The sequence below is a fragment of the Galendromus occidentalis genome, unplaced genomic scaffold (assembly GCF_000255335.2).
Source record: "Galendromus occidentalis unplaced genomic scaffold, Mocc_1.1 scf7180000077442, whole genome shotgun sequence".
NCBI lineage: Eukaryota > Metazoa > Arthropoda > Arachnida > Mesostigmata > Phytoseiidae > Galendromus > Galendromus occidentalis.
This window is the reverse complement of record NW_003805430.1, coordinates 1198757-1222828: the sequence shown is the minus strand read 5'-3', so window position 1 is coordinate 1222828 and position 24072 is coordinate 1198757. Positions and strand designations below refer to the sequence as shown.

Below are 24072 nucleotides of genomic sequence, written 5' to 3'. Positions count from 1 at the left end.
AGCAGGAGCCGCTTTGAAGATGGACTGTCCCGTGAGATCTCATGGAATAGCATGAGGAATCAAAGCCTCAAAATGAATTGGCGAGCTTCGATTCGATAACCCAGCCTTCGATCCCTTGCCCCATTTTACTGAGTGATAAGGACGCAGGAAAGCGCCGGACTCACCTCGTCAGCTGCTCCGAGTTCACTTATGCAACAAGAAGCTATCAGAATTAGGAAAATGCTGAAGTCGGGGGCCTTCCAGCGATGCCTCCCGTGTCTTCCTTCCCTCATCCTGAACGGAATGACGAGATCTGCCGGTGTTTCTATCTACGGCGGGAATGTCTTGCACTCGCACAGATTGCCGCCGCCGTCAAGATGCTCCGCCTCGGCACGGAGCTCAGAAGACCACTCGGGAACGGCTCACGAGATCGATTCCATGGAAAAACCACTCCCGAAAATAACGCACAAAGTCATCTTGTCCCGGCGAATGTAATTCGGAATTGCGTCCCAGACCTTGGAGATGCTCAATACCTATATTCGTGTCCGATCAAGATTATCGAAGGGCCGCCTCCATCTGGGCGAGGAGACCTTGGAATACCATTTCGGTTCCTGGTTTCCTCTAAGAGGGTAGCTTGGAGTCTAACGAAACGGTCGTCTCTCCGTGATCGTCACCACATATATTGTAAGAGTGCAGTTCCGCCGATGCTGATGTAGATCAGTAATGAGATTACGACTCTCACTGTTCTTGGGTGTCGCTCTTTTATCGTCCCTTATCAGTGGCGCACCTCCCTTGGTAAGCTCTAGTTTGTTAACTCTCAGAGTGGCAGATTTCGCTCTGACATGAAGCAGGGGCATAAACGACTTCAATTTCAATTCAGCCCGAATGTGAAGGATGTGAGGGCCCGGAATGTATCTGCAGAGGGCAGCCAGGCGAACCGGTGAGTTAGTTGAGTCGACTCACGTCAACGGAAGAAAGCTCCGGGGGAAACAGATTGGTAGATTCAATAATTCGTATCATTATCCATATCAACTTTCCAACCCGCGCCGCAGGGCTATCCTGGCATCCCAGGGGAACAAGCCGGACGGGGTCCACCGGGTCCGAAAGGTGAACAAGGCCCGAAGGGTCTCCCTGGTTACCCTGGACATTACGGACACGATGGCTACGAGGGACCTAAGGGAGATCGGGTTTGTACCGAGGATAGAGACTCATCCAGCCATCGAGGAGATTTGCCCGTCTATAGAACACTCGTTCGATACTAAATGTGATCTGATGCGTTGATTTAAATGTTTCCCTATTTCGAGCGATCGCCTGACAGTACCTCTTGGGGGGAGGTGGCTCCATATTCTATTTTTGGGGTTCGTTTGAGGTTACGCCCAATCCCCGACATCAGCTCCACTTTCAATTCAGGGACCGCAAGGCGCACCGGGCTTCATGGGTTTGGCTGGGGATCCCGGTGCTCCCGGTACCCCCGGTATCCTGGGGGCCCCGGGACGACCAGGCTGCAACGGTACAGATGGATATCCCGGACCTCCTGGCCTCCCAGGGCCGGACGGTGAGCCTGGTTACCACGGTCAGCCAGGGAGCGAAGGATTCAAAGGCGAACCCGGCGATGGTGGGATCAACTCCATCGGGAGGCGAGGCGAGAAAGGGACGAGGGGCGCTCCCGGTCCTTCCGTTAAGTCATTCACAGTTTTTTTTCACATATCGCGCATGCTCTCTGATCACCTCCTCCCCTATCACCGTGAGCGAGGACGGAGTACCAGTGTCTTCTGTGAAATCTACTGTGGTCCATTTATTCGTGGAATTGGTGGAGGGGAGAGTGTTTTGCTTCGTGAGGCTCTTCCGCTGGCCTGATGACCGCACAGGGCAGCCGGATATAAGAGCATCACGGGACACAAGGAATTCCAGTGCTGATTTTGAAGCCGATTTCAGGGCCAGGATGGTTTCCCGGGTCGCATGGGCTCCCCGGGACCCCCGGGATACCCTGGCATACCTGGATCGCCAGGACGGAGAGGGAACACCGGGGATCCAGGAGTTCCCGGGGTTGGGATAAGAGGTCCACCGGGTGAACCCGGCAACAAAGGTAAGTGAGGGATAGGAGAGACGGCGCGGCGCGGTTGGAGAGCTTCCACCTGGCTCGGAAAAGAAAGATCCCGAGGGAGTGATCAGATTCCCACTAGTCTCAAATCGAGAACCGTCCGTTTTCCACTTCAAGGTGATCCCGGAATGCCGGGGAGCGTTCTTTTCGATGGATTTCACAGGGCGTTCCTGATTAATGGGACGGACGAGGCCAAAGGCCCCCCCGGGAACCCAGGGGACCGCGGTGACCCAGGCCTGCCTGGTCCGAGCGGTCCTGACGGACCTCAAGTGAGTTCTCAGGGAATACCCGTCCTTCGCCGTGCAGGCGATGGTCGGACATTCGCCAGAATGGTGCCAAGTTCCCCATGAGCATCATCATCTAGAAGGTTCCGACTTGGTTTTTTTTCCTCCTCTAAGGGACGGCCAGGTATCCCAGGATGGAAAGGACAGCGAGGGCCCCCGGGCGATCAAGGACCGGACGTGAGTTTCTGCGCGAGACCTATGTATTTCTTCTCTCGCTTAGGAAATCAGCGACATCGTCAGACTCGAGACCGCGGGAGATGAGGATTTGAGCCGGGAGTTCCGCTCGGTTTTCGATTTAGAAACATTTTTATTCGAAGGGTCCCCAAGGGGAGGAGGGGCACGAAGGTCGGCAAGGATCGAAGGGCTCCCCCGGTGATTTCGGCCACGACGGTATGCCCGGTTTTCCCGGGATGGCTGGCAGTGAAGGTCCCAAAGGTTTGAGAGGACCGAAGGGTCGTATCGGATTAATGGTGAGCCATTCATGTCCGCGTTCCTAATGGTGCTGATATGATCAGTAAAGCCGATGCAGGATTCCGTCATGTGGATAAGCTCATGTCCGTTACAGGGTCCCCCGGGGATATATATCCGAGGTGGTTTCTCCATGAAGGGCCTTCCTGGCCGCCCGGGAGAGCCCGGCGACGAAGGCTTCATAGGCTTCACCGGTCCGAAAGGCGAACAGGGACCGACAGGCTACAGAGGCGATACTGGATACCCTGGCATACCCGGCTCCATGGGATCGGACGGGAAGCCCGGAAGAAGTTCCAAAGGTCAGACTGCTCCCAGATTCACACTCCCCCCGCTTCCACTTCCGGGGGTATTGAGTGTTCTCGGTCCGCGAAGCGCCTCGGGCCGCTTTCTCAGGTCTTGGCCCCTTCCGTAGGTGAAATGGGAGATCCCGGACTGCCAGGCTACCCTGGCGACATGGGGAAGCCGGGCCTGCTTGGACGGCCTGGAATTCCGGGTGAGCCTGGGGAGCCCGGTCGAGATGTCCACGGAATGCCTGGCTATCCCGGCTTGGACGGCCTACCCGGATTACCTGGATATCCCGGTCCGCCGGGGCTAGAGGGAGCAAAAGGAGTGAAAGGTCTTCCCGGTATCGGCGTGAACAAGATAGGTCCGCCCGGGCCCCCCGGTCTCCCTGGAACACCTGGTCTGCCTGGGGACGATGGACGCGAGGGCAGACAGGGAATGAAAGGTCAGCGCGGCGAGAAAGGAGATGATTGTCCCTTCTGCCCCGATGGCGCACCAGGCCTCATGGGTGTACCTGGCGAGGACGGCTTCGATGGCAGGAAGGGCTGGCCGGGAGACCCAGGTGACAAAGGTCTGAAGGGTGAGCCCGGAAGCGATGGTTTCCCTGCTCCCCCGGGACCTCCGGGACCACCGGTGAGTGATCGGGTTGTCCATTGACGCGACCGACGTAGATTTGCATGCACCGATTCTGAGAGATTGTTTGCTCCCTCCCACAGGGTTTTGCGGGTCGTCCCGGACTGGTCGGCTACAAGGGGAGCAAAGGAGAGCCTGGAATACTCATTGCTTTGAATTTCAACGATAATGCCGGGGAAATGGGCGAGCCTGGCAGACCGGGTGCGAAAGGAGTCCCAGGACGAATCGGAATGCCCGGTAAACCTGGCACGGAGGGACCCCGAGGTCCCCCGGGGGCTACAGTGAGTTGTTCTCTGATTGCCGAACCGAGCAAGTCGCTTCTTGCATCATAAAATATTTCATCCTCATTATTATCATTATTATTATTATCGTATCGATGCTTCACGAGGTGGAAATCTTGACGAATCGGGATCTTCTTCATTAATCAAGGGAAATCCCGGACCGCCCGGCCCCATTGGTTATCGCGGCTTCAAGGGGCACAAGGGCTCTCAAGGACCGGTGGGCGATGCCGGGCCTGGACTCCCGGGCCAACTTGGGCCTCCTGGTCCTCGAGGACCACCAGGCCGACAGGGCTCCAGAGGACCGAAGGGTGAGAAAGGAGGGACGCCACCTTCCCAAGGATACACAGCGCCCGATGAGTTCATGGGAGACAAAGGGGCAACGGGCCCCCCGGGAGATCCTGGCTCGCCCGGTTTGACGGGACCGATAGGCGACGACGGCGATGATGGGCGAAGAGGACGAGATGGTTCGAAAGGTCAGCCTGGGCCTCCAGGGCTTTCTCCTGCTGGTGAACCGGGTTTCGTGGGACCCCCGGGCTCACCGGGATGGCCTGGATACCCCGGCCTCATCGGCGAAGTCGGTCTCAAAGGAGAAGAGGGATCGATTGGACGGCAGGGCCCGCCTGGACCCAAGGGCAATCCGGGTTTCACCCCAGGCACGGGGGTGACGGGCGACCCGGGAAAGCCCGGTATGGTCGGTTTCCCCGGCGAGCCCGGTGCCGACGGCTTGGTAGGTTTCCGGGGCCTCGAAGGCTTGCCGGGCGGCATCGGCCCCAAAGGCGACACCGGTCCACAGGGGTGCGTACAAGGATAAAATTATAATGCCTAACGACCTACGATAATAATAATAAGCATCGATGATCCGACATCAGTCGCTCCGGCGTTCGGGGCAATTGAGCTGCGGAGTTACGATGCCTTCCCCTCAGGTACCGCGGACTGCCGGGGCCTCGGGGATTTCCGGGAGATGCAGGAATCGGCACCAAAGGCGAACCCGGTGACCCTGGGTACGACGGACGGAAAGGCGAGCGGGGACAAGCCGGTCTTGATGGACCACCGGGTCTCCCGGGCGCGAAGGGTCAAATGGGAGGCGTTGGATGGCCCGGCTCCCCCGGCCCTCCTGGTCTGAGGGGACCTCCTGGTCGAGATGGATCCCGGGGACCTCTTGGACTCGTAGGCTACCCGGGCATCGTCGGCGAACCTGGCAAGTAGATATCCGAATTCGATTCCTAGTCCTCCTCTCCGAGCAAAACGTAGAGCCTCTTCCCTCACGGAGCGTTCGCCATGCTGAGTATGATCTTCCACGTGATTTCGAATCTTACGGCGGGGTCTTCATAGGCGACGACGGACCGCAAGGCTACCCTGGACCACCGGGACAGAGCGGTATCGACGGCGAAGACGGACTCCCCGGTGCCGCCGGGCCTGAGGGCGAACCTGGAGCTATTGGTCCGCCTGGCGTCCGCGGTCCGGTGGGCGGGACTGGAATTGTCGGGGATCAGGGAGAGCCCGGTTACCCCGGTGAGTGAGGACCACAGGCTTTCGAAGGGGGCTCGTCTCCTAGAGCCACGGAATTCAGATGCTCATCGTTGATTGTTCTTCTTCCGGGGAGAGTTCCATTGAGCAGGGGCTCATGATTCCGGCATAATCGTTGCACCCTGAAATTCCGCCAGAGACGCTCCTAGTGCAACTTCTCGGTCGCACAAGTGATGATGTATTTTGACGTGGCGCCGTAGAAGTTGACGTCAAGAATTCCCAGTCCAAAAAATGATTCAGAATCTAACCCTCAGGTGAAAGGGGAGACGACGGCTCCGTGGGCTTCAAGGGGGAGCCTGGAGACGACGGGTTCCCGGGCTACGACGGTCTGCCCGGCCTCATTGGGCCAAAGGGAGTTCCAGGGCCGAAAGGGCAGCAAGGCGAGATCGGAGAACGACTGAACAGCGCGCCCGGCGCTTCAGGTCCCCCGGGACCACCGGGTCTCGGAGGCCTCCCCGGCAGAAGTGGGGATCCGGGCATGGATGGTTTTCCGGGCCTCCCGGGGCTCGCTGGCTACAAAGGAGAGCAAGGAGACAGAGGATTGAAAGGATTCAGAGGATATCAGGGTCGCGCTGGGTCCCCAGGGCGTATGGGGCCCGAAGGTGAAAGCGGAGCTAAAGGAGAAGTAGGAGAAATTGTGAGTGGATATCGAGGGTGGAGAACTCCGGATTGCCGATGAGCGTTCTGATGCCGGTTATCTAGTAGGAGAATGAAAATACCCTCGCTGCTCCGCAGGGTCGTCCTGGTCTTCCCGGTCTACCTGGAACCCCCGGAACGTATGGTCCCCGCGGCTTCCCAGGCCCGAAAGGAGCACGAGGACCCAGCGGTTTCGACGGTTTGCCTGGAGGTCCAGGTCCGGTAGGATTCAGGGGGCCCGAAGGACTCCCTGGACTACCTGGTTACGAGGGATTGCCTGGTTTACCGGGCTTACCAGGTCGGAAGGGTGATCCGGGAGACGACGGTCCGCAAGGCTCCGAAGGAGCTCCAGGCCTGCCAGGATTGCCCGGGGCTAAAGGATATGCAGGCCTTGCCGGTGCTCGAGGACGGAACGGTGCTCCGGGCAGACCGGGTCCGGATGGTTCCGTTCAAGGAGGTCTGTAGCGGGAGCAGTGATCCGCAAGAGGGCGCTTTGTAGTTTATTTCATCCCGATCAATTATGCTTCGTTCTCATTGCAGAAATCGAGAAAGGCTTCAAAGGGGACGCGGGATACCCTGGGGAAGTTGGGCTGGATGGTCTTCCAGGTTTCAAGGGAATGCCGGGCGAAGCAGGACGCGACGGAGCCTATGGTCTCCCAGGAGATCCAGGGTACGGTCTCGGTCCCCCAGGACGGCCAGGAATGTCAGGGTTCAAGGGCCGGAAAGGCCCACCCGGTAGACCGGGTGAATATGGGGACTCCGGCAGACCAGGTCCTAAGGGTTTCCCCGGAGACTCTATTCCCGGCCCGCCAGGGAGAACTTTCCACGGAATTCCAGGGGACGATGGACCCAGAGGCGAAGACGGCGTCAAAGGATCGCGAGGCCTCATCGGAGATCCTGGGTTCCTTGGACCTCCGGGAATCGACGCTTTCGATGGACCGAAGGGCTACAAAGGGGATCGCGGTTTACCCGGAACACCAGGAGTGGGTGGACTGATTGGTCCGCCGGGTCCGCCGGGAGAGTTGATATTCGTGAAAATCACACCTGGAGAGAAAGGGCAAGAAGGTCTCCGTGGTCCCGATGGGGAGCCCGGATACCCCGGGATGCCCGGGTACCCTGGACTGCCAGGCATGAAGGGAGACCCCGGCGAGTCTGGAGAAGATGGAGTTGACGGCCCGGCAGGTCCCGATGGGCCTCCAGGCTATCCCGGGCCCTCGGGTCCGCGCGGTAAGGACCGAGAATCTTGCTGCGCTTTCTGGCAAGAGTGATGGTCGAGCTCGACGGATTTTTTGTTTTTCGTATCAACGTGTCCAAACTATCAGAGTGAATATTTTCTCAATTATTCGAAACAGGATATCCCGGACAGCCTGGGATCATGGGTGAACAAGGCCCTCCAGGAGAACGGGTCGGAGATGGCGTCCTGCGTCGACGTCGGCATTCGCTCTTCACTGTCCACAGCCAGAGCGTTCGGGTCCCTGAGTGTCCCGAAGGCACTTCGAGACTGTGGGACGGATTTTCGTTCCTGTACATGATGGCGGATCTGAAAGCTCACGGCCAGGACCTGGGCGAACCGGGATCATGTCTGAGGACGTTCAGCACTCTACCCTACCTGTTCTGTGAGCAGCCCCAGAACGCGGACGGCACCTGCCGATACGCTTCTCGGAACGATTATTCCTATTGGTTGAATACGAACGCATCGCACGGAACGGGTCCGATTCGTAACGGAGAAATCGAGCGCTTCATCTCGCGTTGTTCTGTATGCGAGACCGACAGACCGATCATAGCGGTGCATAGCCAATCCCAGGATACCCCAGACTGTCCGAGAGACTGGGAAACCATGTGGGTCGGATACAGTTTCCTCATGGTGAGTCTGAATTGATGGAATGATTTCCAAAATAGTGAAGGATGGGAGGCGTCTCCGCTTGATTTCTGGTTCGAAGCATTGGCTCATGCGATGGTACGGCGATCTTTGAAGGCAACCGATGCAGCTTCTCAAGGAGTGAATCAGCCCCTGTCAAGTCCTGGATCTTGCTTGCAAGAGTTCCGGCCGACGCCTTTCATTGAATGCAGGGGAACAGGTGCCTGTGATTATTTCGCTTCTAGGCTCGGCTTTTGGTTGACACCGATTGACTACGATCGACAATTCGAAGTGAGTTCGCTCTTAATATATCCGCCCGCATCGAAATTTCTTTTTGTTTCCGTTTCGAACAATTGCCATGGTTTTCGAATCCGTTCTTCGCAAACAGGTGCCAGAGAGGATCAGGAGTCGACCTGGAGAAATAGTGAGCATGTCATCCCGCTGTTCAGTCTGCAAGAGGAAAATCACAATCTACCCGTTCCGGCAAGCCGATTATAGAAACGAAGTGAAGTCTGTACCCGAGGGCGCGAATGAGCGAGCGTATCAAGGATGAATAAATATCAAGTGCTTGCTTTTTTGCACCCATGATTGTCCGCGCCTATCCACAGATCCACCCTAAAATAAGGCTCCCTCCCGACCTGATTCAGCAGCTAGGCCGTGGAATATCTCCGTCGCGATCGTCGCGTTGCTGAGGCCTCCCACGATCCGAGCAAGACTAATTTCCGACGATTAACGTAATTCACAAAGAGTTCATTAAAATCCGCGTACGGGGATGGTAAGGGCCCCACGTCGCAGTTTGGGCGAGCTCATCTCTGCCAACGCTGATTTGATACGAGGATTTCAAGAGAGAAGGGGGAACTCCAACGTGTACGCGAGCCGATTCATGAGTGGATTGGTCCTTAAGCGAATTTCTGGCGGATTGAGCAGAGAGTTGCACCATGGAGATGGGCACGTTCAGCTTCGATGACGTCGGTGTCGGGATTTTTTTGTCTTTCTTTGTGCTTTCGTCCGAGCCATGAACGGGGAGTGATTAGTTTCTCCATGTCGCCGGAATGTGATCAGAGAGGAGAATGTCGCTCGGTCCCGATTCCCGAATATCGTTCCCGCAATCGCTGTACTGTAGGTCTCCCAGAGCCCGGGGTTCCCACGTTGGCTCGAGTTCCGCGCGAGTGTCTCTCGGAAAAAACTCCGAGATATTCCTTGGGATCCGGATTCACAACTCCACGACGACGTGGTGCGCTTGTCGCCTGCCTCCACGCACCGGAATGAAAGCGATCGCTCATTCCTAGATGGATCAGGCAGACAGAGCCGTCTACATTCGCAGACAGGTCATCTGCTTGTGCATATGTGTTATTCGCTCCTCCCGGACGAGAGCACGGCTCCCATATCGGCGACGAAATTTCCGTTTTGGATTATGATGGTTCTTTCTCAGCAGTTTTCTCGACTGGTATCGATGAGCAAGATTGTGCGGTTCCATGGGATTACAAAGGGCGACGATTCCGGATGAAGAGAGCCCGTGATTTGACCTGACTTAAACCCGTTGCGAGGCTTCGAGCTATTGGATGAGAAACAGCACTTAATCGAATTGATTCAGAACTCGCAGTCAGAACGCTGGAGGAAGAGCTCACAGGGACGAAGATTCGACTTGTAGCGGTCTCGGGTACAACGTCAGACTGCGGTGGGCTGGCAGTGCGTTGTCTGCATTGAAGAGCCACAGAGAATCTACAATTTACGATGTCTCGGCAAGGCTCAGTTACCGGAGAAAAACTTGATAATCGTACGAACACGCAGCCCTATCGCGGCTCCGCGTAAAATAACAAGAAGTCTACTAGACGAGAATTCGACGCCTCAGGGAGATCCGGGAGCCGTTCGGATGGGGCGAGAGGTTTGTGCACAAGATCCAGCGTAATTCATCGGATATCGTTCCTGTGAGTGGCGAAATTCACGGAGGTTCACCATTCAAAATTACTACATCCATAGCCGGCTGCTGCTTAGGGGTTCTGAACCTCCTCCTCTCCCTCCAGGGGCAGTTCCGAAGACAACCGCTGCAGCGGCGGCAATGGCACCAGCGTATGCAACCATAGAACAAGGTTACTACCATAGACGCTCATGAACTCTTTTTTTCGTCTGAGCCCCTCTCTCAGCTAACGAATTTCTCTCTCCTTCCCTCTCATTTTGCATTCGCGCGCGCTGGCTGGCTGTCCCGGTCGTTCGCCGGAGGCTCACACAAACATCACTTCGCGACATCGCACCGGTTCTCTGAACTGACGGATCACACTCCCTCACTCATTCATCCCCTCACTGGGACCGGCCCCGATTGAGCCATGTGATTCGAAAAAAAAACAAGTGACGCAGATGTGTTGTACTCTCGACCGTCGCGGAATGTGAGACCTTAGGGTCGTTTTTAGGTCTGTGTATCGAAGACAGAAGAGCTTCCGACGGCGACATTATGAGTGGACGAGCACGCGCGATCCCCAGAGCAACACTAAAATACGCGGATGCGACTGCGAAACGACAATGATTGTGCTCACGGCGGCGGCTTGGCTGATAATCTTATCTTTAGCGACTGTAAATTGTTCTCCAAAAGTGCGGAGATTCACCATCGATTTGGATCGGGGATCTTCTGTGGACGTTCGCCTATTGAGAAACTGCTCGAGAGCCTCCCTAGTCAGCATCGATCCTGAATTGGAGATCCGATTCGAGGGGGATTGCTCAACGGATGTCGTAAGCATTACCCATCTGGGATTTCATCAACCGACGGAACATGTTCTGGAGTTCGCACTGGAAGCCGCTTCGACCGTTTCCCTCATCTCCCTCAGAGTTGTCGTTGGAGAGAACCTGAAGCTGAGCAGCCTGTTGAAGGAAAACCGACTAGGGGTTCCGGCTCTGAGAGTGAATCAAAGTCTCGCGGATATCCTGATTCTTACCGATAGCTGTCGCGCCAGGGTGCGATTGAAGCCCGTCAAGGCGGTGCTCTCAGGTCTCTGTGAAGATGCGTTCTCGTGGTCGGACTGTAGAAACTTCGGCGATCTTCGAACGGAATCAACCATAGAGGACTCACTCGTTCTCAGTCTGATCAGCGACGAGACAGAATTGAATGTTGGAATTCTCCTAAATCCGAATGAGCTGATCCCAGGCATATCGTTCGACGCTAATTTACGGGTCGAGATCATTCCTCGGCTGCTGATTGCGATTCGACGCAACGTTCTGTCATCGGCGGAAGATGATTCAACAATTTTCCACGTGGTCCAGCAGGTGTCCTCATGCTCTTTCGTTAAAGTCCTCTCCAGAACACCGGTCATTCAATTCACGCAGAGATCTCTGGACAGGCTGGAGATCGCACTGTATTGTCGTAAGGAGTTCAATGAAGCAACTGTCACCCTAGTCGCCCGCAACGCTTTGTGTTCATCGTCACAACCCTTCTTCGTCTCCCTCGCGAGGTCACTGAGCGTGAATTTGAGCGTGCGGCCGCTAGTTTTCCAACGAGAGACAAAAACTTCGACGTTGATCGTCAAGAGCTCTCGCGATGCGGAGCTCCGAATCGTCGAAGGCTTGTCAAGAGGCATCCTGCACATGGACGGGCTACCCGTTGTCTCTTTCGGAACGAACGTGCCGTTGGAGTACAGAGCTCGTCCGACCCTTGATCACTTCGATGGACTACTATCCGATAATCTCGTGGTGAACTACTGTAGTGTGGAATTCATAGTGCCCGTGCTTCATCTGCAAGCTCCATCGTGGACGGTGAAAACGTTCCATCAGAGAGTTCTGGCGGGTCAACGCACGGTTCTCAGCCCAAACTGCTTCGGGGGACGAGTTTCGAACTTCGGCAATATACACTTCATGATATCCGGAAACTCGATGAACTCCTGGACAATATCGCTACGTGGGGAAGGAACTCTTAATTTCTCGATGTACGACATCGATTCCTTCGCTGTGACGTTCGAGAGTCGGAACGCTCCGGATCATTGGGTGAAATTCGAGTTGCTTCGAGGTTCGCAGGTTCGGATGCGAGGAGTCTGACTTGTGAGCTCGAAGTTCTGGGGGTCCGAGAGGACAGGAACCCACCTGTTCAATCGGATTGTTCGCTTCAACTGACGGTGCATCCGCGGAGTCTGAGAGTGGTGCTCGACAAAAACATTCTAAACTTCGAAGATGAGCGCGAGCGAGGCAATAACAGCGAGATGCTCACAGCTTGTGCGAGAGGTGTTCACTTTGTCCTCGATTCTCGGAACAGCAAAGAAAACGGATACTTTGGCTTCGCCAGCGGTGATCAGACAGAACGCTTCTCGCAAAGCGACGTGAACCAAGGGAGGATTTTCTATCACCCACCGACAGTATTCAGCCGAGTGAATGCGAAGAAGATATATTTCGACTTTCGCGCAGTGGACTCACAGGGGAACGTCAGTCCGAATTTCAAGCTGCAGATTTATCTCAAACCAGTGAAAATTACTGAGACGATCCACAGCGAGCTCTCCTCCGATGGGGACGGCTCCGCCCTGAGTTCGAAAATTTTGGGTTCCGCTAAGAACAGCTCCAGTACGATGTTCGGCGTAATTTCTCTTCCGTCCCAGGGAAAGATCTCCAGGAGGGGAGACGCATCCGATGTGGCCGAGCTGGGATTATGGGACAATTTCAGTTACTCCGAGCTCGAATCGGGCAGCGTCTGGTACGAAACCGACCGAAACGGCTTAGAAAGTGACACCTTCGAATTGCTGGCCGTGAATTCTGAAGATCGTATCGTTCGGAAGCGTAAAGCTCACAAAAGAGCGAAATTGAAGAGCCGCAAGTTCAAACGGGACGCTGCGCAGTACATCAGGATAATCGTCAAAATCACCTCAGCGGATCAGATGACGGGCACCGAAGGCGGCAAAGACCGTCTGAAGCTGAACATTACAGTTGATGAGGGTCGGAAGAACAGCGTCTTGATCCAGGCGTCCAACTTCACGCTTCTCGAGCCACCGGGGGATGGCCACGTCTACATAGCGGATGGAACCGAACCGAGAACGCAAATCATCACCTACGTGCATTCTGGGCGCGAGATTGGAGTCGACACGAGTCCGGATAGTTTTTTGCTCCAAAACGGAAACGGAGAGACCGAAGTGACGGTGTTGGTTGAGCCGGTCGACAACGCAGCCCCGGTCATAAAAATCACCGATGCAACAGTCGTTCTCGAAGGCGAAAGCTCGCGAGTGAACTGGGAAGTGAGCGACGTGGATTCCAAAGTATTCTGGTGCCACATTCCCGAGCAGCCAATTTTCGGTCGTCTGACGATCCGCGCGCAAAAATTCACCGAGTTCAACAATTCTGAGACTGACAATGTCGTGTACGAACAGCTGAAACACGCCCATGTGGAGCCATCGGAAGATTTTTTCAAAATTCGATGTTCCGATGGAGTAAATCTGTCGCCTCTGGAACAGATACGGATCGCGATAAAGGGCCAGAATGACGAAGCCCCGCATCTCGCAGTGAACGAAGTCACCGTCCTCGAGGGCAGGGAAGCTCCGGTGAAAATACATTTTTCGGATCAAGATATTCCGCGGGGTGAGCTTCGTTTCTACGTGAGCGAACCACCGCGGCACGGGTTGATCGCGATCCTCTCGGCAGACGGGCACAATGAAGCCGTCGTTGAATTTTCGGAGGAAAATGTAAATCGCGTGATGTACGTTCACGACGACTCGGAAAATCTCAACGACTCGTTCGAGCTGACTGTTTCCGATGGAAGGTATTCAACGAAACAGCTCGTCAATGTCAAAGTTTTAGCTGTTGACGATGAGCCGCCTAAACTGGTTGTTAACAGAGGGATCCGTGTCGAAGTTGGAACATCGGCTGTTATCGACGCTCGACACCTCCAAGTGGACGACATCGATAGTACTTCGGATGCAATCTCCTTCAAAATTGTCGAGGGGCCCCGGAACGGGATCCTCGTTCACGAGCAAGCCAAGGATAAAAACCAGTCGATTGCTTCGTTCGAGCTCGAGGATGTCAAGCTTCAAAACGTAGTTTATGCGCACAGATCGAAGATATGCTGTCAGAGCGACAGATTCACATTCCGTATCAGCGATGGTTTTAACGAAACACCCCTCTATGAGTTCAGCATCACCGTGCATCTCCCCAACGACTCTGTCCCTCCAGTCAGCAGAATCCACCCAATACGCCTTGAGCGCTTCAGTGAACAGTTGTTCAACATTTCTCGCGTCGAGTGGCTTGCGGTGACACAACCGCCTTCGAATGGAAATCTCACTTTCGAAAACGGTGAGTAATTAATTCTGTTTCGGTAACACGTCCCAATAGATCAGTTTCGGAGAAAGCGATTGACTGTTCTTAATGCAGATTTGGATCTTCCGGGAGGGCCAAATGACAAGATGAAGGGACTCGAAGCAGATTCTGGAAGAGCCCTGACCGATAGAGAGAGACTTCGAATCTGTGTGGAGGGTCACGTGAGCGATCTGTTCATATGTCGACGAATACTAGGGCCCGCCGCATCAAGAAACTCTCAGCGGACACATGAATGAATTACCGAAATGTCTTTCTCCCGATGACTTGACAGTCGAAAGTTGCTTGCGATCCGCTGATGGAATCATGCTCTGATCCGGGTTCTTGCGACTGGGGAAGCTGACGCACAAAGTGATCATCGAAGGGTCCGTGACAGATGCCCGCCGGTGATAGCTAGGGAGCGGAATTTTAAATTGGGACGTAAGAAGTTCCTCATGAAAATTCATCGAAGGGTCCTCCGAAAATATTGCGCGGGCTACGCTCGCGGCCGACATCCCTCTTCCATCAAGGACGAATCGTTCATTGAATAACAAGGTGGCACTGGCAGAGATAAAATCTTTCCCGGAGAGCCCATGTGAAATATGAGCAGGGTCGATAGACTAAAGTCGCGGCGTTTGGATGGACATATCGAGCGATCGACGTTCAGCTGGGCTCAGGCCGAATCGCGCGGCCAGATCGCGAAAAGTGATTCTACAAGAAATTATTGTCTGTACCACTACTGGAGCCATCCGATTAATGCCTTCATCTGACCTTGACCGATCTAGTTTCTCAGCCGGTCTCCGCTGGGTGGGCTGCCGAACAGCGGCAGCTTTGTACGAGGGTCCGCTCCTCGATGGTCTCGGAGGTGCTCATGGAGTCGTTTACGGCGTGACATGCAGAAACCAGAGTTTTGGAGTCCTCGGAAGACGAATTTCGCCGGTGAGCTTCTGATGTTATGTCTAATTTCACACGGAAATCTCCGGACTTTGCTTGTGCGACTATTCGGGGATTTTATACAGCGCAGCAAAGAAAGTTGCAGCGGAAAATTGCGTTCCGATTCAGAGGAACGAACCCGGGAAAGATTCAATCAGAAGTCCGGAAGAAATACGAAATGACTCTGTGTGCAAATAAAACGTCCCGCTAATTGAGCGTGGCTTGGGTGATATTTAATTAGGAGTACTGAAGTAGGACGGAAAATAATTCGTTTTCTGTGTTTGTTTTGTGCAAACCGTACGATAGCCACATTCTATGCGAGCGCATAAGCCTGACGGTAGCCGTTTATCCGTCCATCCATCTTCTTAACGTCTATCGAATCTCTTTTGCTTGATCCGGGAGACGACTCGCGGTAGGAGCTTCCAGGCGCGGCTCCGACTCGAGGATCACTTCAGATCCTCGGGCGCTCGATGGATACTCGGGAGTCGTTCCGTTTCGAGCTTCCGGGGTCATGCGAGAGCGACGTGTACTGCGTTTGAGAAGATCCCCTTCCCCCGAGCTTGAATATGGCGTCCGAAACATGACTCAGTCCAATGATATTATAGAAAAAGGTTTCGTGAGCTCATCGGGGGACGGATTGGGGAATTCGGCGAGACGGTCTCGGCTACGAACGAGAGTGCTTCCTTGGGATTGAATGGCACACGCCCTGAGGACATTCGAAAACGACAGGATCTCCATTTTGGAAAGTCCGAGGTCTAATCAGAAGTATTTGATACGTTTCGCACCGCAAATTGAAAACGACGGTGGCTGCTACCGTCTGGGTAATAGTTAGATTTCATGTTCGAATGCCAAAATCTGCGCTACACCCGAACGACTCCGTCCAGAAAATGGGGAATGATTGACGACTTTCCTGTGTGAGTTTGTGGTCAAGCAAGTCGATTAAGGATTCAAAACGCAATAAATTCGGTATGGTTGACGCTCGATATTACGTCATTAGGTGGCTATAACGTACCTCTTCGCTTTCCTCGAACCAGAGGAATGAGAAACGAATGTATCGAAGCAATGAGATACAAAAGAGCGCACAGAGCTATTCGCGGTCACAGTTGGACCAGCGGTCGGTGGTTCCTCCGTACTCGAGGGACGAATTCTATATGAAATAATGCTGCCTCTACCATTGCGCCCTATTCCATGCGTCCCGGTAACGACTGCCGACGGCGCCAATGTGGTGCCCGACTTCGAACACGGAGAAAATGTACAAGGACGGTGAAAAAATGGGAAATATGGGAGAGAAACCGATATAGATCGGGAAGGCAAATGAAAATCGACCAGTCAGAGAAGACGGGTCGTCAGCGGTCGAAATTGCTCATTTATCTCCGACTTCGCCATTGAAAGCGCGATATCAGGAAGCCAGCCGTCTCGCTGTTGGCAACAACTCACCAAGTGACTTACTGAGAGGCTGTCTGGTGAGCTGGTGATGAGTGATAAAGAGCGACGAAAGCGGAAAAAATGAGAACACCCAAAGAAGCTGGCCACCCGGTTGACTACTCGGATGAAGAACCGGAGAGATGGACAAACGGTCCGTCGTCCTGTCGGTCGGCAGGCGGCAACCCACGCAACGGAACTGTTCGGTGCACTTGGCTTCTCGTCTCAGCACTCCGTTCCCTCACGACTGCGGCCTTTTGAAATTGAAATCTTTCCGAGTCAATTTATGTCCCCCTCTTACAGCCTTAATGCGCGCCGATTCCGACGTGAGTCCGCGACCCACCCTCACTAGGTTCGTTTCTGTTTCTTTTTGGAAAGCTTTCTGAAGAGCGCGGAGACTCGGGGAGAAAAATGATTTCCTCTTCTAGCGCGAACGTCCGACCCGGAACTCCCCCGCGCAATTATTTCGAGCGCTGAGACGAATTCGCCGCATCGCTCGGCATTCTCCCAACGACTTCTACAGTCGCTTCGTCGAGTGGAGTCGGAGCGTCTGCAACGGATCTACCCTCAGGGTTTTGAGGATAGCAGGAGTTCAGAGTTTATCGGCTTGAGCCAGCGCTTCCCCCAACTTGTCAAGCGTCAGCAATGAAACCCATAGAGTCAACTGTTGCGTGGAATGTGCGCATCTCATGATCGAGGGAAGTTTCGACACCGGACCGCCTTCTTTCGATAACGGCCTGCTGGGTGAAAAATCCGTTTTCTGTGCCGCCAATTTGCATGGCGATATAAAACAAAAACACGCTCAACGTCGCGTAGGGGGCACCCGGAGAGGACAGACGTCATCAGAACCTGACGGAATGCTGACTGCGTAGACTCTCAGCACGGGGCCTGACTCATCGGTAAGATCCGAATTCGGTACAGGCTAAGGATTCCCGATTCCGAAGTGCGTTTGTTACGGCATTCCAAACGAGAAAGGTTTTTACTGAAGAAATGTTTGCGAATGACCGAGCGAACAGCTTCCTCGCAGCTTCGTTAAAATTTTTTCGACATTCCCCGGGGAAAAAAGCCTCTCAGCTGTGCTGACAGCGATGGTTCTTGAGGAAAAACTACCCGAAAGCTTTGGGCGACACTGATTGTTTTTCTTTTCTGATCTGTCCCTCGACAAGGTTGCAGCCGGATACTCAGAGCCGAGGGGTGCTTCGAAAGTCTTCAGAGCTGTTTCCAGATTCGCCAAGGACATCTTTTCGTAGTTCACTCTTCCGAGCTGTTCAGGTGCATTGGTTTAGTAGATTTCGATTGGTCTTTCAGATGCGTTGGGTTTCACGACAAATGCAGCCTTGACTTCTGGATCCATCGAAGATACAGTCGCGCTCATTCTCAAGAACGGTAAGACTTTTCAGTCGATAAACGAAAAATCTGTAGGAAAAGTCGCTCGGAGGAGGATCTGAGCGGGGAAAGGCTGCGGTTTAATCGATAGTTCGAATCATAGGGTCGAGTCTGGAAGCAGCTACTTTCAGCATCCGATGGTGTGTCTTATCGCTCACGGTGGATTCGCCGGAAATCATCTCCGGGAGGAAAATCGTTATCGATCTGAGACGAGACGGTCTCGATTCTGATGTTGGTAAATGTCCCCCCGGGTGAAATACAGCGGATGGTATCGACTAGAATTTGAGACTATCTCCAGTCGAATCTTGGTTGAGCCGACTGTGGAATTTACAGACGGCGTCGTGAGCAGCCATGTCGGAGAGTTTCCCTTCGTGATCCCTTCGGGAATAAGCCACAAATCATTGCCTATCTCCGTTCCGGGAGACTTCAACGGAGAATTCGCTCTGGAGCTAACGAAAGTCCAAGGCTGCTTCATTGATATTTCGCACAAGAAATTTCAAACCATTGTCCTATCTCCAATGAGCTATTTGCATTTCGAGCGGTCGGAATACACTGTTGAACAGCCCGGGGAGGATAAGCTCCGTGTAAGTACCGCGACGGACTTCTCTGCCATTGAATCGCCGGATGACAAGCCGATCTCTCAGAGCGAGCTCGAGCCTCCAAACCTTTCTCAGGAGACATTATTCGTGCGGATCCTGCGGAGTAACTCAGCCCACCGCTCGGACATCGGTTTCCGTGTGGCTACTGTGGGCGGAACGGCTAGGGAGCACGAGGATTTCACTCCCTCGGACGAAGGTGGGTCATTATTTGACTTTCGCTTACGTAAAACTACAACTTCAGTATCATCTACCCCTAGTTTTTGTTTGAATTGCTCCCCTTTATGACTCTGGTTCCGCGTCGACGGCCATCCTTCCCGGCGATTCCTGCACTATTCCTGCGCTAAGAATAATCCTCAATATAGTCGAGGAAGTTCGCGCGGCCTCGGTTCGTGTCGTCCCGGAGCACTCGGTTTTTCGTTTCAAGTGAGGGTATAATCGCGTAAATAGAGAATGAAGCGGAAAATGAGATTCGTACATCAGAATAGGGGAGCTTCCATCGGAATTTATCCGCTCAATCGGCCTTATCAGCTCGCCGCGGTGGAGGGTGATGGCGCCGCACGATCTAGACGAAGTCTTCGACGTGTGGACTCAGTGCAAACAGCATCCATCTTCCGGCTGTCTTCCATCACGACGGGGGGACTCGTTCGGAGACACGCGTCTAGATCTTAGAAGGGAAAATTAATGCGTCGAATTGGGAAATCTCTCAATCGGTCGCTCTGCGCGACTCGACCGCTTACGAGGTATTCTTCAACTGCAGTTCTGACTCTCAAGAATGAAGACGACGGTCTGACCATCCCGATTGAGATTCTCGGCAAGACCCATGTCGAGATCGCGAGATTCTTCACCATCGTTCTCGAACCGTTGGAGCACGGACTGAGATTCAAGGTGAGTTTCGTGCGGGATCCCCCGCAGCATTCACAAGATGCGACGAGGGTAAGCGGCGGACGCTTGCACGTTTCATGAAAATCTCGATTTTCGAGCGGCCGTATCAGCCTCATTGAGAACTTATTCGGGATCATGAATTCCAACCGCCAATCGCGTTTTATATTTGTAACGTTTCACGAGATGATGCCGTTGTTATTTATCGGGCGAATCGCTCTTCAGATTTGCATAAGTTGAATTTTTATGGCCCCCGTTGCTGGGTTCTCTCTCGGCGCGAGTCCCTCGATTTCCGTCGCCCTGCATTGGATCCATCTGGACCTACGGGCGGATCGCGAGAGTTTCCGGAGACGGAATACCGCAGCGTATCAGAGTTTTCAAGGCTTCCATGAGTCAAGCCGGCAACGTCGAACTAAGCAAGTGAGAACCTTTCCAACTTACTCCCTCCTGCTCCGAAGCGCCATCAGAAGATTACGCCGGAGATAAAATTTTATATCTGCAAACAACAAATCAATCGGAACACACAAGTGAGAATTCAAATGATAACACTCTTTCTTCCGCCCGGTCAGTTCATATAATCCGCCTCCTGGAACGTATTATCAAACACTACGTTCACTACGAATGTTCCGATTACGGGGACATCAAATCAAAGTAGCTCATTATGCTCGAAAAAGGGATTGTAGGAGTGTCTTTTCGCTTTCGGGAGCTTTCTTCGAGCTGGAGGAATCCAAATCGATTCCTGAACCTTCATACAGCACACGCGCGGACTACTCATATTCAAACCATCGAGCCAATTTCGGGTTTTCCCAGGCTGTTCGGAAACGTCATCCTTTTCGGGTCCAGGGGTCCTTTCCACCCAAGACTGTTCAAAGATCTACGCGGATAGTAATTACACCGAAGCACCCTTGTGAGTGAGCGTCAAGACAACTTCGATAAATATCTCGGTGGCGCGACCGGACCGAGGATTTGGAGATTATCCAAGGATAGACAACATAGCAAATTCGATCTGACAGGACGAGAGAACGTCTCATTATCCGGAACTTTCGAAAGCAGTGTTCCTGGGGCGATTCATCTTCAATAAAACACGCGAGCGAGCGCGATCGATTTGAGAAGCCAATTGAGGTAATCCGTGACGAGTTCGGCGGGATCGTTGCAGGTCCTTTTGCTGCGAATGGACGAGCTGAGCATCTGCTTTCTGTTATCGAAACCTTCGACCCCTAGTAGCTCTCATTCGTTTCTCCTTTCAGTCTTCGAAGACCGTCGTCCGTATCAGCGACTCTAGAGCCTTACCGTCGTTCACGGAACATCCGGTGATCCTCGCTCTGGATCCCAGGACTCGGAACCCTTTGGCACACACACGATTGCTTCCGAAGGGTGCAACTCTCTACTGTGCGAGCGTGAGTGAAGATAAATTCGGCTCGACTTTCTTATCGCGGGGCTTCCGACTGAGTGTTGGAGGAGCACATCCCGAAGTCGTCAGATTCCCGGAGCGAATTAGCATACTGAATCGGATTAAGTAGTAAGACACATCTCTTCTGATCTGAGCGATAAAGTGCCAATCAAGTATCTGTCAGCTTCGGAGTGAGCCAGTGATTAGTCCGTTTTCGGCAAGATCCAGTCCGACAGCTGTCAGATTTTTTACGACTGCGAATTCTGATTGCGGCGATGATTCTAAGATTAAAGGAACGCGACCGCTGCAGGGCTCTCTCGTAACTGGAGGCTTCCACTGAGCCTGCACACGTCGAATGCATTGACTAGGCTTTCGAATATTTCAATACGTGTTGAGCTACCTGGCATCCTGTAGTCAACGTTCTCGTTTTTCTCTCGATCCAGGAATGCGATGATCTTAGTCTGCGTCACACAAGATTTTGTTTGGGACTCAACTCTTCCCTGCAGACACATTATCAATGGAAAACCTCTACCGATACGGGGCTGGTGTCGATTAAAAGTCGCAGTTTCTTACTGAAAACAAACCAGAAAGTGCTGCCGAGCTCTCTTTATCTTTCGCCCGGCTCTACCGTTGTCTGTTCGGTGAGAATCGCCACTTCCGACAGTGAGGGTGCGGAAATTATGAGCGGCGCTTATTTGATAAGCAACGAGGAATCGTCGCCGGCATGTACGAGCAGAGTTGGCTCAACACCATTCTCGAGTAAACTCCGCGTCATCAGTAAGTGACTACTCCTCTGGCAGCAGGACATAAGCTTAGCACAGGAGATGGGTTCTAGAACCTCCCCGCTGCCGGATGATTTTTCTGATTGAGCTGTCTCAGAGCGGATCTTCATCGATTTTTTAGTGTCTCCGAATTCGTCTACTGAACTCCTCTACTCTCTTTCCGTGATCCTCCCGCATCATGATGGGTCTTTCCCATTCTGGTCGACGAAGCCAATCCTCGTCGCTGACACCGAAAAGCGATTTTTCGCGTCGAAGCACAAGTGCTCGAATTTGTTGCAGAACAACAGGTGAGCGGAGCAGGAAGACTCCTCGGACGATAGAAACCGGCGAATGAATAACTCGGTTAGCCTTGAAAATTCATATTTCATTCATAGCGAGCCCGCCCCCGAGCCCAACGTCACCTCATGCACGTGGAATTACCAGCTCACGTACTCACTGTCTGAATTGCTGAGTTGTGGGGCTCGACTCGACGAGAGCGTCGATGAAGACGTTTCATCGGTCAACCTTTTGCTCCCCATCCATGTCATGTACATCGTTCATCAATCCTCCAAGAAATGGCATCATGTATCGCTTTCGAGCGAGCTACGAGTCTCGTTTGTTTATAAGACCCGCGTCGTTGGAAGTCGTCGCTTGGAGTCGCGGGATCCTCCGAATCTATCAGGTCGGTTACCCTCCCTCGATCCGCCCGTCCTTCCATAATCTAAGCGTACATAGCCTCGATGCCGGGCGGAAGGACACATATCGAGAAGAGTTTTTCCGCAGCCGATTCGGAGCGGAAAATCGACCCAAATGCACCAACGGCAATAATTCATCAGCGATAAATTTGCCTTTTCGACAGCTATTCTACAGATTACGCGCGCTTCTCTTGATAAGGACGGCTCATTGCTCGTGGTTTTCGAGACAGAGACCAACTTCGACGGAATTTTGGCCGCAGACCCAAGTAAGACGTCTCTTTCTATTGCGTTCCTATCACGATTATTCGTCATCGATGGAGCCTCCCTTCCAGGAGAGTTTCGCAGCGTGACTTGATGAATCTTGTTCGTTTTTGATGGATCTTTCCCCCATTGACCGAATGTGTCGAGCGTCACCGGGATCAGACGCTTACCGGGTAGCCCCGACCGACACAGAATCGATTGCTAGTATTTGAGGGAATGACATTGCAGAAAATTTCAATGAGTCCATCATTGACGTTCGCCATTACAACTCCACTGGGAGCTTATTCATGCTGAAGAACGACGGGACCATCTCGCCCCGGAGAACGCGATGGAATCTCACTTCCCTGGTCACGGTGAGGCTCCGAGCTCAGAGAATCATGAAGGAATCCAATCACGGAGCCCCTGGCTTACGATACTCTACCCTTACCCTCTTACAGCACACTCATTTTGCAACTAATGTCACGCTGTCGCTCTTGCCATGTGTCGGCGAAGTTCCGAAGTGTCAACTCATGCCCGACAAGCCAATCACATTGATTTTGCCTGTATACATCCAGTCCGGCTCGACCGCGACCAGAATCTATCCCCTTGAATCAGAGCTTCTTCTGACGAAAAAACAGTTTTGGATGGAAGATATACCTGATATGGAGAATAATACAATCCAAGAAGGTGAGATTCTGGCTCATCGAGGAAGTGTGGCCGCTCCTTATGGTTTCCGTCCGCGTCGCTAAGGATAATTCTACCGGGTGCTGACATCCGAAAAATTCGTCTCTTCCAGGAGAAGCCGTCTATGGATTCGTACGGGTTTTCAACCTGGATATTCAGGACCAGGCGTTGATAACGCGTATACAAAAGTGTTATGTTTGTCGTGACGCACATGAGACCATCCACAACCGGATCAGCCGATGTCCATACAAAGTGATTGTAAGCCTGATCTCGTTTCAACGATTCAAATAGTTTCCAGGGGAAAAAAAGATGTTTCCGCCGCCAGAGTACACGCCGGAAGGAGGCCGTCGGTTTTCTGACTCCTCTGTTCTTCTAGGATGCTGAGACTTCAAGCCCTCCGCACGACGAGTTCCGTGGACTGCTAGCGTCCAGAAATTCCGGAGCTTTCACGGGAGAGGAACTACAAACCCTTGATAAACGAAACGCGGATGCTTTTGTTTTCGACAGTGCTCCGCTATTCGCACGCGAGAACGAGGGAGTTCAGTGGCGGGTTCACTGCGTGTTCGTGGTGGACTTGGGTGCTGCTCGGTAAGCGCACACAGGATGCTCATGCGACATGCTCTCATAATAGAATTTACCGCTGCGTAACTCATGGCATATATGTGAAGCTGCTCTATCCTCTCTTTAAGCGGCCGCCGCGATTCGGAGAAAATTTCCGGAAGTGAAATACGAACCCTGGAAAAATCTGCCATGCTCCGACTTCACCGAGTGCTGAGTGAGCC

The 24072-nt window shown here is 53.3% G+C and overlaps 1 protein-coding gene across 1 annotated transcript; it reads left to right on the top strand.

The window, feature by feature from the left end:
• The first annotated feature begins 702 nt into the window (after nt 1-702).
• Nucleotides 703-23882, top strand: LOC100901975 (collagen alpha-2(IV) chain). The gene is made up of 35 exons (XM_029111483.1): nt 703-774; nt 860-919; nt 1032-1095; nt 1400-1656; nt 1915-2065; nt 2297-2349; nt 2682-2834; nt 2930-3131; nt 3245-3747; nt 3831-4028; nt 4177-4823; nt 4952-5163; nt 5379-5540; nt 5810-6192; nt 6291-6648; nt 6732-7418; nt 7544-8055; nt 8167-8340; nt 8438-8510; nt 12894-12915; nt 12968-14301; nt 17965-18042; nt 18146-18277; nt 18376-18626; nt 18717-18837; nt 19399-19526; nt 20768-20917; nt 21354-21687; nt 21814-21979; nt 22067-22353; nt 22531-22632; nt 22856-22980; nt 23065-23293; nt 23403-23548; nt 23667-23882. Exons 1-35 carry the CDS (start codon nt 703-705, stop codon nt 23880-23882), a joined length of 8742 nt encoding a protein of 2913 aa, XP_028967316.1.
• Nucleotides 23883-24072: the final 190 nt, after the last annotated feature.

Excerpts from the sequence above, each read along its gene's own strand:
- LOC100901975 (XM_029111483.1), top strand. The coding sequence starts at position 703 with ATGAGATTACGACTCTCACTGTTCTTGGGTGTCGCTCTTTTATCGTCC. Across the intron at positions 18,043-18,145 it reads CGCGCTCATTCTCAAGAACG|GGTCGAGTCTGGAAGCAGCT; the intron begins GTAAGACTTTTC and ends TTCGAATCATAG. Across the intron at positions 20,918-21,353 it reads CAACTCTCTACTGTGCGAGC|GAATGCGATGATCTTAGTCT; the intron begins GTGAGTGAAGAT and ends CTCTCGATCCAG.